The sequence below is a fragment of the Pseudonaja textilis genome, chromosome 1 (assembly GCF_049901715.1).
Source record: "Pseudonaja textilis isolate UNSWEBS1 chromosome 1, rPseTex1.2, whole genome shotgun sequence".
Classification (NCBI taxonomy): Eukaryota; Metazoa; Chordata; class Lepidosauria; order Squamata; family Elapidae; genus Pseudonaja; species Pseudonaja textilis.
The window spans coordinates 158592090-158604479 of NC_141990.1; the positions used below are offsets into that span (position 1 = coordinate 158592090).

At 44.0% G+C, this 12390-nt stretch overlaps 1 protein-coding gene across 7 annotated transcripts in view; it reads right to left on the reverse strand.

Annotated features, from left to right (window-relative positions):
- Nucleotides 1-12390, reverse strand: part of PHF11 (PHD finger protein 11) — a 28901-nt gene that overhangs the window by 16021 nt on the left and 490 nt on the right. Inside the window, exon 1 of one of the 7 annotated variants that reach the window (XM_087919442.1) lies at nt 9266-9354. The exons of 2 other annotated variants lie outside the window; for them this stretch is intronic. Coding sequence is in view for 2 of the 5 variants with exons in the window: in XM_087919440.1 (XP_087775566.1) it covers nt 4501-4782 (282 nt within the window). In the remaining 3 variants the exon portion in view is untranslated. Of the gene's footprint in view, nt 1-97; nt 1545-4500; nt 5087-9265; nt 9355-12390 lie in introns of those variants that run through there. 4 more of the 7 variants (XM_087919441.1, XM_087919440.1, XM_087919444.1 and 1 more) reach the window with 4 other exon arrangements.

Sequence of the window (12390 nt, forward strand, 5' to 3'; positions counted from 1 at the left end):
AAATGGAGCAAAGGTACAGGAGCTTTTGCAGGAAGCCACCCCCTGAAATAAATAATAAATAAAAATGCCAACATATAGCCAATATCCTATTATTTACCTGGACTTTTGTTGCACTCTCTGGAATATCGTCTTGCACCCCCAGGGGGTGCGAGCATCCCAGGTTGGGAACCCCTGGTTTAAAATCTGAAGCTCCGTGTTGACTTTGTGCTCCATTTGGCCTTGTACAATTAGTGGCAAAATCAAATTCACCATGGAAATGGAAACAAACAAACAACTACCATTCCTAGATGTACTAATCTACAGAAAAACAGATGGCACACTAGGACACACCATATACCAGAAGAAAACACACACCAACCGCTACCTCAACGCCCAATCCCACCACCACCCAGCACAGATAAACTCCATGGCCAAAACACTAATCGCCAGAACCAAACGCCTGGCAGACAAGACACACATAAAGACTGAACTATGCACCCTGACTAAAGTACTGACAGCCAACGGCTTCCACAAAAGCAAAATCACCAGCTTGATCCACAAAAACATACTGAGACATAATGGAGACCCAGAAGATGAACAGACCTATGGAACAGCTGTCCTACCCTACATAAGAGGTACTACAGATAAAATCAGTAAGATACTACACAGGCATCACATCAAGACTGCCTTCAAAACAGACAGAAAAATAGCAGCCATCCTAAGAAACCCCAAAGATAAAACTGACCTGGAAAACCAAGGCATATATGAAGTCCCCTGTGCATCATGCCCTGCCACATACATTGGACAGACCAATAGTACCCGCCTAGATGAACACAAAAATGCAGTAAAAAAGCTGGAACACACTTCCTCACTAGTCCAACACATGAATGCCACAGGTCATAGCATCGACTTCAATGGCACCAAAACCCTAGCCACTATAGAAAACCCCAGCTACAGAATTATCAGAGAAGCCATAGAGATTGAAAAAAGACCAGAAAGCATGAATAGAAGAGATGACTCCACCAGACTGTCAATTATCTGGAAGCCTGCACTCTCAACCAAAAAAATCTCCACACCACTAGCCAGGCAAACACCTGGGCACAAACAGATCCCCCCTGATACCTCCAGCTCAAACACACCCCAACCATGCACCCAGATGAAACCTAGCTTCCTAACAAATGATAGCCATCCATTTACCCGGAGCCAAGCTGCACAAAAGGCCTCCAATAAAGGAACACAATGTTGCCAACCAATCAAGACACAAAAAGAGCTACTAAACAGACAGAAGATATTAGAAACACCAATCAAGCAGAACACAGCAAACTCCAAGACCAATAAACACAGACCTAGATTCCCAACCAATCAGGATGAAGAAAAAACCATTCAGGCACAGCAATAGGCTGCCCCAAATTTAAATCTCAAACCACTATAAAAGCCTGACTCACAGATGAACACTATACAGAAGCCTGATGATGGCAGATGAGATTCTGCCGAAACGTTGCTACAACTTTAAAAGCACAACTACAATGACGTGGGAAAATACCCGAACAAAGCTGAATATCATACATGTAAGTACCCGCGAAAACTTAAGAAAACACACACACACACACACACACACACACACACACACATATATATGTTCTGTCTCCCCTTTCCTCTTTCCCAAAATATGAAAGAGTACAAACTCACACCAACACAGGCGGGCAAGCTGGCTCGGACTTCACAGAGTTAATTCTTTGGAACTGATAATATTCTTGGCATTCCCACATGTCTTGCCTGCCAAGTCCAAACTGATAAAGTCTTACTCACAGAAAATCACAAGGCAGTTCACAAAAATAGTCATTCATGAGGAAAATCTGAAGTAAGGTTAAACTTTGTCCCATACAAAGTTTCAGGAGAAAACACACCCACTTTTATCCCCTGTGGGGTGTGGCTCAATGACTTAGCTCATTCTCTGACCTTCCCACACCTCCTACGTTGCTGCTCACGTTTCTCCCTACGATGCTGCTTAGGATCGAGCCAACACTCTTTCTCTTTACTCCCTGTCAGGGGCTGCTCCGATATGCTTTCCTCCTGATTAATCTCAGGCTGTTCCTCTCAGTTGTCTGATGGAACCTGAGGCATTATCAGGGAGGAAGGTCCTGGGGAAGAAGGCATTGACAGAGTGGAAGGTCCTGGGGAGGAAGGCATTCCCAGTTCCTCCTCCTCATCTTCCAGGTCTTCTTCCTCTGACAGCATAGGTTTGGGAATCGGGGCCACAACATACATACATATATACATATACATATTTGTTTTCTTAAGTTTTCGCGGGTACTTACATGTATGGCATTCAGCTTTGTTTGGGTATTTTCCCACATCATTGTAGTTGTGCTTTTAAAGTTGTAGCGACGTTTCAGCAGAATCTCATCTGCCATCATCAGGCTTCTGTATAGTGTTCATCTGTGAGTCAGGCTTTTATAGTGGTTTCAGTAGGCTGCCCCAAATTTAAATCTGAAACCGCTGAGTGATAGGATTCATTAGCTTAGCAAAACCTGGAATGAAGGTTCTATAGTAATTGGCGAACCCCAGAAGACGTTGCACGTCCTTTACTCGATGAGGGGCTTCCCAACTACACAAGGCCTCAACTTTTTTAGGGTCCATAGCGATGCCCTCGGGAGAGATGATATGCCCTAAAAACTCTATTGAAGACTGAAAAAAGAAACACTTCTCCAGTTTTGCATAGAGCTTATGCCCCCGAAGACGCTGCAGCACTTGACGGACCTGATGAAGGTGGTGATCCCTGGACTGGGAGTAGATCAAAATATCGTCCAGATACACCACGACAAACCTATCCAGCATATCCCGAAAAATGTCGTTCATCAAATGCTGGAATACCGCAGGACCGTTGGTCAGACCAAATGGCATGACGGTGTACTCGAAATGACCATAACGAGTACCAAACGCCGTCTTCCACTCATCCCCCTTGTGCATCCGAACCAGGTTGTAGGCCTCACGCAGATCGAGTTTAGTGAAGATAGTAGCCTCCCGCAACCACTCCATTAATTCCAGAATGAGCGGCAAAGGATAACTATTCCTCACTGTGATAGAGTTTAACTGGCGATAATCACAACATAAGTGTAATTTTCCCAACTTCTTTTTAACAAAAAGAACGGGAGCCGAAAGAGGAGACGACGATGGTCGAATAAACCCCCGAGCCAAGTTTTTATCTAGAAACTCTCGAAGCGCAGCCAACTCGGGCTCTGACATGGAGTATAATCGACCCTTGGGCAGTGGAGCATTCGGTATCAAGTCCACGGGACAAACATAAATACGATGCGGTGGTAATTGATCCGCCTCCTTCTCGCTGAAAACGTCAGAGAAGTCCGATAACTCCGAAGGTAGAGAAACAGCAGGAGTGGCGATATCTTGACCAGCGCAGATATGTCTCAGATGGTCTACACATTGAAGACTTGGAAAAGAAATGGCATTCTGTGCCCAAGCCACCAACGGATCGTGCAAATGCAGCCAGGACACGCCAAGAACCAAAGGGAGATGAAGGTTCGAGGTGATATAAAAACTTATCGCCTCCTCGTGATCCCCAATGATCATACGCACTGGCTGGGTGGCGAAACGAATGGGCCAAGACTTGAGCTCACGCCCATCCACGGTTTCTACCTTAATGGGTGGATCCACAGCAACCAATGGGATCTCATAGTGCATAGCAAAAGCTCGGTCCATAAAGCTGGTTGTAGCCCCTGAGTCCACCAACGCAACAGTGGGAATTCCCTCCTTCTGGGACTGTAAAAAGATTCGAGTGTCCAGAAGTAAATGCCGAGGAGGGCCAGGATTTGCTTCAGCAATTTGAGGTGGGGATGTGAAACGTGCCCGACCTAGGATTTCCTTGAGGTGAGGTCTACCCTGTTTTCCCGACGAGCCAGGAGTGGTTTCAGGTACGGGTCTGCGGGTCCCTCTCCGTTTGCAGGAATTAACAAAATGTCCCAGACCCCCGCAATAAAGGCACAAGCCTTCCTGAAACCTTCTCGAACGTTCTCGCGCCGTTAAGCGAAGGCGGAGTGCTCCCAACTCCATCGGCTCCTCCGTCTTAACTGTAGTTTGTGAATGAAAAAGAGAAGGTGGTTCCACAATGGGCCGTCTGCTTCTGCGCTGTTGTAAACGGGCTTCAATACGTAAGCACTGTATCACTAATGCATCCAGGGTTGAAGCCCGCTCTGCATGTACTAATTCATCCTTAATGGTATCAACCAAGCCCTCCTGAAATGCATCCATGTGGGCTGGTTCGTTCCAGTTAGAGTCCATACAGAGTAAACGAAATTCTGCAATGTATTCCTGCAGGGAACGTTTCCCCTGATTAATGTCCCATAACCGTCTAGCCACAGTTTGACTTTTAATTGGGTTTTCAAACATAACCCTCATTTGTTGCAGAAAACCCTGAAAATTATCCAGTAAAGGGCTATCTTGAGTTAACAAGGGAGTAGCCCATTTGGCAGCCTGCCCAGACAAAAGACTAATAATAAATCCTACCTTAGCCCGGTCATTTGGAAAGTCTTCAGGCCTCAAGGACATAAATAATTGACACTGCCCCAGAAATGCCGGAAACATGTCCATTTGTCCTGAAAATTTCTCCGGCATGGATACTGGGCTTTTCCTCAAGGGAGGGGCTGAAGGAGCAGCAGTAATTTGCAAGCTTGAAATATGATTCACCAACTGGGTTACCTGGTTTTGGAGGGTCTGGTTACTTTGTAACAGCTGGTTTATTTGTTGCTGTTGCTGCTCCACCAAATGCTGCAGTTGAGTTGTATCCATCTCGGTTTGAAGATGGTTTGTTTGGGCTTGGAAGCAAAAATGTTATGTACTCACCTATATTCATAGATGAGAAGACAAGGTTTCAAAATTCAAAATATTCAAGCAGAAACAAAACCGAATTCAAAAGGATTAAATTAGCACAGTTGTCCAGTCCTTGGCAGACTTCCCGGAACCTGTCAGGCTAATCAGAATTGTCCATAACTCACAAGGCCACTTCAAATGTATTCTTCCGACTCATCAAACACTTTGCTTCCAAGCAAAGCTTGAGAGTCAGCACGCCTCTTTAAATCACCTGAATAGGCGTGTCAGTCTCTCCAATCAATGTTTGTCCTGACGCCTCCCTTCAGATTGACGTTTCCTGGTTCTTCTAGTTCTGGTGTCAATCCACGATCTGTCAGTTTCCTCGCTGGAAACTTCTGTCTCATTTTGTTGATCATTTGCTGGTCTGAACGAAGTCGAAGGTTCTGGGGAGGATTGTCTCTGCGACAATCTCTCATCCTCCTGGCTCACGTCTGTGTCCTCTGATAATTCAGACTCCACATTCACAGCAGGCTCCAACCTTCCATTGTCAGAGTCATCAGAGTCAAAACTCCCAGCAGGATCGATCCTTCCAGTCACAAAATAAATAAATAAATAAATAAATAAATAAATAAATATATATATATATATATATATATATATATATCTATCTATATGGATCTTTGGTTGTTCGGGTTTTCTCCCGCGTAAGATTCAAGTATCTAGGCAACGTTTCGATGAAGTCTCATTCATCATCTTCAGGCTTCTGTCTTCGGCTCTTGCTTCTCAGAGTGATGTGAGATTGCAGCTGCTTCTTCCTTTTAACTGCTAGTGGGGTGGGACTTGATTGGGTGGGGGCTTGGCTGTGTTCTGATTGGGTGGGGTGTGTTCTCATTGGTAGGGGGTTTGGCTGTGTTCTGATTGGTTGGGGGTTGGCCGTGTTCTGATTGGTTGGAGGCGTGTTCTGTTCAGGTGGGGGCTTGGTTGTGCTCAGGTTAGTCTTAGTTGCTGGGGGATTTGAGTTGGTGAGCTGTGATCTTGCTGTTTGGCTTCGAGTTCGTGGTCGTGCTGCATCTTCATAGTGGGTGTCGGTTTGCTTCATGTATGGCTCGGAGGGGTTTGAAGTGGGTAGTGATGCAGCTGCAGTGCAGCTTCTGGTCCATGGTCGTGTCTCATCTTCTGAGTGGGTGTGAGTCTGTTTTCTACATGGAAGTGTGGTGGTGGCATCTTGTGTGGCTCTCATGGGTGTGGGTCTGGTGTCATTCTTCATGTTAGGTACTTGTCTGTTCATGAGGGCGGGTTTCCAAATGGCTGGAAGGCGGGAGGTGTCATCTCGTTTGTTCATGCTGTGTGGGCGTTTTTCTATCTCTATGGCTTCTCTGATTATTCTGCTGATCCTCACTGAAGCTGAAACCAAGGTCCTTTCAAAAGGATTCAACTTTGCTGTCGCTCCCAAACACATCCCCACAGAAACCATCATATGCGGAGTTGAAACCAGCCTGACCAAAACCAACCCTGACGATGCTAACAAAATCAGACTCGAAATCACCAACATCCTCTGCACTAGCAAACCACCCAAAAGCAACTTATCCAAAGAAGAACAAACTGCACTACTTAACCTGAAAGAAGACACCAGCATAATAATCCTACCAGCAGACAAGGGCAACGCAACAGTGGTTATGAACACATCTGACTACCAAACCAAGTTAACCAACCTACTCCAAGACCCCACATACAAACCCCTAAAGACAGACCCCACCACCTACCTAGAAAAAACTACCAAATCCAAAATAAAAGCCTCCCCCATCAGTGAAGAAATCCAGCAAAGAATCATACCCAGAGAGAAATCATCCAGATGCCCTAAGCTTTATGGTCTCCCCAAGATACACAAAGAAGGAATCCCACTCAGACCAATAGTCAGCTCCATAGGCTCACCTCTACAAAACCTGGCCAATTTCTCGCCAAACAACTACAACCCTATGCAGAATCCATCAACTCACACGTAAGAAACTCATTCCAGTTCATCGAGATCATAAAGAAACAAAACTTACAACCCAGCGACCTACTAGTAAGCTTCGATGTCATATCCCTCTTCACCCAAGTGCCAATAAAAGAAGCCTTGACAGCCATCCAAAACCCCGCCAAGCACATCCTAGATCTGACCAACCACTGCCTATCCAATACATACTTCACCTACAATGGACAAAAATACAAACAAATAGAAGGAGCACCCATGGGATCACCCCTCTCACCTGTCATCGCAAACCTCTACATGGAACATTTTGAAACACAAGCTCTAGAAAAATACGACCACAAACCCAAACTCTGGCTCAGATACATAGATGACACCTTCATAATCTGGCCACACAGGAAAGAAAAACTGAACAACTTCCTCACACACCTCAACAGCCTACACCCCAAAATACAATTCACCATGGAAACAGAAGCCAACAATCAACTTCCCTTCCTAGATGTCTTGGTATACAAAAGATCCAATGGCTCCCTAGGACACACCATCTACCAGAAGAAAACACATACAAACCGCTATCTACATGCACTCTCACACCACCACCCAGCACAGATCAATTCCGTAGCCAAGACACTCATCTCCAGAACAAAATGCTTAGCCGATGAACAACACCAAAAACCGAACTACACACTCTCACCAACGTACTTACAGCCAATGGATTCCAAAGAAAGAAGATTACCCACCTAATCCAAAAAGAAACCCCAACCAAAATCCAAGACAGAGAACAAGAAAACGGCAAAGCCCTCCTCCCATATATAAAAGGCACTACAGACAAAATCAGCAAGATCCTCCAAAAACACAACATCAAAACAGCATTCTGCACAAACAGAAAAATATCCACCATCCTAAGAAACCCCAAAGACAAAATCGAATTAGAAAACCAAGGAGTATACGAAATCCCCTGCACTGCCTGCCCTACCACATACATTGGACAAACTAACAGAAGAATAAGTGCACGCATTGAAGAACATAAGAACTCAATCAAAAAAGAAGAAACGACCTCTTCCCTGGTCCAACACCTCAAAGCCACAGGACATGAAATTGATTTTAAAAATACCAGAACTATCGCCAAAACCGAACACTTCAACAGCAGAATAATCAGAGAAGCCATAGAGATAGAAAAACGCCCACACAGCATGAACAAACGAGATGACACCTCCCGCCTTCCAGCCATTTGGAAACCCGCCCTCATGAACAGACAGTACCTAACATGAAGAATGACACCAGACCCACACCCATGAGAGCCACACAAGATGCCACCACCACACTTCCATGTAGAAAACAGACTCACACCTACTCAGAAGATGAGACACGACCATGGACCAGAAGCTGCACTGCAGCTGCATCACTACCCACTTCAAACCCCTCCGAGCCATACATGAAGCAAACCAACACCCACTATGAAGATGCAGCATGACCACGAACTCAAAGCCAAACAGCAAGATCACAGCTCACCAACTCAAATCCCCAGCAACTAAGACTAACCTGAGCACAACCAAGCCCCCACCTGAACAGAACACGCCTCCAACCAATCAGAACACGACCAACCCCCAACCAATCAGAACACAGCCAAACCCCTACCAATGAGAACACACCCCCACCCAATCAGAACACAGCCAAGCCCCCACCCAATCAAGTCCCACCCCACTAGCAGTTAAAAGGAAGAAGCAGCTGCAATCTCACATCACTCTGAGAAGCACAGAGCCGGAGACAGAAGCCTGAAGATGATGAATGAGACTTCATCGAAACGTTGCCTAGATACTTTGAATCTTACGCGGAGAAAACCCGAACAACCAAAGATCCACATACAAATACCCGAGAACCTCAAAAAACAAATATATATATACACACACACACACACACACACACACACATATATACATGCATGCATGCATACATACATACATACATACATACATAAATACATAATAGATATATTCCCTATATAATGTTTAAAAAACATGTGGATACAAATTTAAGATACATTGATATTCAAAGCCATCATCTAATGCCCTAGAATTAATGCTGTTGGAAAAATATGGAATCCATTCATTTATACCTCACATTTTACTTGTTTCTCGTGTGTGTGTGTGTGTGTGTGTGTGTGTGTGTGTGTGTGTAGACCTTTCATGGAGTTTACTCATGAAATGATGAAAGCTCAGCAGTATTATTGTGGACAAATCTGTAGTCTGAAGTGTACTTTGGAAATGATAGACATTGTGCTTTGTTATCTCTGTTCAGCAAATCCATAGTTTGGTTTAAGGCCATTGTTGATTGGTTTAAGTTTATTATTTCTTTTTATTGTGTAAATAATAAAAAGAAATAATATTTGCTTTTTTTTTAAAAAAAAAGCAGCTATTTATAGTGGCCCTTTGTGTTACACGATTCTCTCAAATAAAACAAACATATTAAACCTAATGTGCTGTAAGGTCTTGCCTCTCCAATCTTCCCAAGAAAGCAGGATTCTTGAAACTGCAGTTCCAAAAGGAGCTTTCATGGAAAGGTTTGTGATAGCAAGAGGTCTAGGCAGGAACTAAATGTTTCCACTTAAAAAACAGCAATTTAAAACAATGCAAATAAAACCCCTCCCACAATACAGCAATGCAGGAAACAGAATCTCACAGTGCAGCAATGCAGGAAACAGAAACAGAAACTTCATACAGAGATCCCTCCATCCTCCCCCCTCCCACCAGAATGCCAGCGTCCCAATAGAAATATATGGGACCTGACACATGCCATTGCTTGCATGAAGAGTATTTCATAATTACACAAACGTTATGTCAATTAAAAAACTTAAGGAAATTTGAAAAGTATTCTTATATACATTCTTATGTTGCTCCAGTGATGAACTTACGTCACTACTTATTTACGAGAGTTCTGAGCCACCAATTCATTTTAGATTCTAGACAATTTATATCCAATGGCATAAAAAAACACAATTAAAATTTCTTTACAAGCATTTAAAAATTATCCTGTCCCAACCACTCGTTCAATGAATATTCTGAGTTGTGATGGCACTGAAACAAGTGAGACTTATGTTGAAAGGTGCCAAAATGCCTTTCTTTCGAGGATTCTATTTTCCCGCTGGGAGAGCTCCGGCGAAAGGATACGGACAACTGCTTGAAAGCTGGATCTTTTTATTTTTCAGGAAGGCGGGGGACAGCGAGAAGTCTGCGTTCCTGGGCTAACTAGCTTCTTATGGTTAGTCCCTGGTTTTTTATACCCTTTTCTCCCTTTGTAAGTTGAAATTGTGTGAATGTTTGTATTTGTGCTTAATGTTTCAAACCCTGTTTGAGTTTGTCTTTATTCCCGCCAGAGGGCAAACTCTGCGGGGTGCGGAAGGCAAACTCTGCAGGGTGGCTTGATTGTATTATTAGTTTTCTCTAATCTCTTTTAGTTTTAAGATAGTTTTTCATATTTGTTCTGTGGCAATCTCCTGTCTGTCCCTTTTGTAATTTATATTTTGTGTCTTTTGTCTGTTTGTTTTGCTTATTTGGTATGTCCTGTGTTTGCAAGGGTTTTCTAAATTATCTTTTTGTTCCCTTTTCTTATTTGTCTAGTTTTCTTAATTACTTAGGCTTTTGTCTATAGGAATTCTTTAATACCTTTTTTATTTGATTCCTTTTCCTATGTAAGTTTGTTTTATGGCTGACCTGATGTTTCCCTTGGGCTTTTCCTGTTTTTGTGACACTACTGTCTTCGTGAAGTTCCCTTTCCACACTTATAACCAGCATGTGTAGCTCTGGCTGCCCTAGCATCCCTGTTGTCAAGTGATCATGATCTGGGTGCCTGGCAACTGTCTAGTACTTACAGTGATTGCAGCATTCTATGATTACCCTTTGGCAACCTTCCCTTCTAATTTTCCCACAAGCTACGTCAAGTTGGCAGAGAAGGTCACATGTCACTCCTGCCAATTTTTCTCCAAGCAACCCACTACGTAGGGCCTTGTATTCTATAGATGGATATGCCCACAGCAGCCCCCTGCCCACACTCCATAGTCTGCAAGTACAGAACTGCATTTATGCAGCACCTTTCCTGCACTTGCCCTGTGTTGGTCCCTTCCCCACTACCCAGTCTTGTAGTGCTGCAGCACCCACTACCCCAACCCAGTTCTATCCCATAGCACTCATTTGCCTGCCTGCTTCTTGGGGCTTGCAACTTTCTGCTGGCTTTCCTGTTGACTTTGCTTGGAAGCCAGTGGTAAGTCACAAGTCATGATCATGGGTGGTCCTCACTTAACAATCCATGATCTCCACTTAACCATAGCAACTGAGACTGTTGGGATTGCTGCTGCTAAGTGATGTGATCACCTGATATTGCACTTTATGCCTGTGTCACTTAGGGACAGAAATTCTGATCCCCAGAATTGTCATTAAGCAAGGACTACCTGTAGATAAGTAACTGTTGTGCTGGGTAAACTGTTCCACAGCAACGCAAGTACAATTAAAAAGATCTCCTTCTGGAATCCCACCTAGTTCACATCTGGAAAGGAGGAATCTATAGCATATATTGGACAGGTATATTTTACAAGGAACATATGGGCCCTGAAGCAATGAGGGCTCAAATTATATAGGACTTTACAGGTGACCACCAGCACTAGAAGCCCAATGGCAACCAATGCAGCTTCTGCAAGGCCGCTTTTTCTTGTCCCAGTCAGCTTTCACCTGTCAGCATGCAGCATTTTATACCAACTGAGCTTCCAAAGTATCTTCCAGGTAGCTTTCAAGTTAAGCAGACAACAGATGATCTGAATTATTATTGATAGTGCCTCCTGATCCTGGAAGAGAATCCATCCCACTGGATGACACAGCTTTAATTGGGTAATTGTTCTCCTGGTCTGGCCTGTGCCTATTGAATTAGCATGCCCTAAAACGAACAGTAGCAAAGATGGTGCTATCCTAAAATCTGATGATTTCTGCCAAAACAGCACCTCCAGTTTTTCCAGATTCAGCCTAAGCTGGTTCGATACCAACCACTTTCTCAAAGCCTTCAAGCACCAATTCAAGCCTTCCACAGCCTATTCTCTATGGCAGGGCCCCCAAACTTGGCAACTTTAAGACTTGTGGACTTCAACTCCCAGAATTCCTCAGCCGGCTTTGCCAGCTGAGGAATTCTGGGAGTTGAAGTCCACAAGTCTTAAAGTTGCCAAGTTTGGAGACCTCTGCTCTATGGCTTGAAATAAAGATGTAGAAATTTTGATTTTACACTCTATGATTTGTTCATGTTTATGTTCATACCTATACTTGTTATCTTGTACATGTTTGACAAACAAACAAGCAAACAAGTACCAAAAGAAATTTTATCTTCCTGCTAACTAGTGTACTGATGAGGCATTTTCTTTGGGTGGGAGTCCCCCCCCCCCCGCAAATCTCTGCTGTCCAGCAGGCTTAACTTCTTTCTTGCAGCACCCATAGATTTACTTGTTTTCAGTTTCCTCTTTATAAAACAAACTCTCCAACTAAGGAGAGGGTGGGGGCTGTCTTAATCTTCCTTCCCAAATAGCCCCCAAAACTCTGGAGCCCAGGAGGGATGAAATATCCGCTCCCTCCACGTGGGGAGCT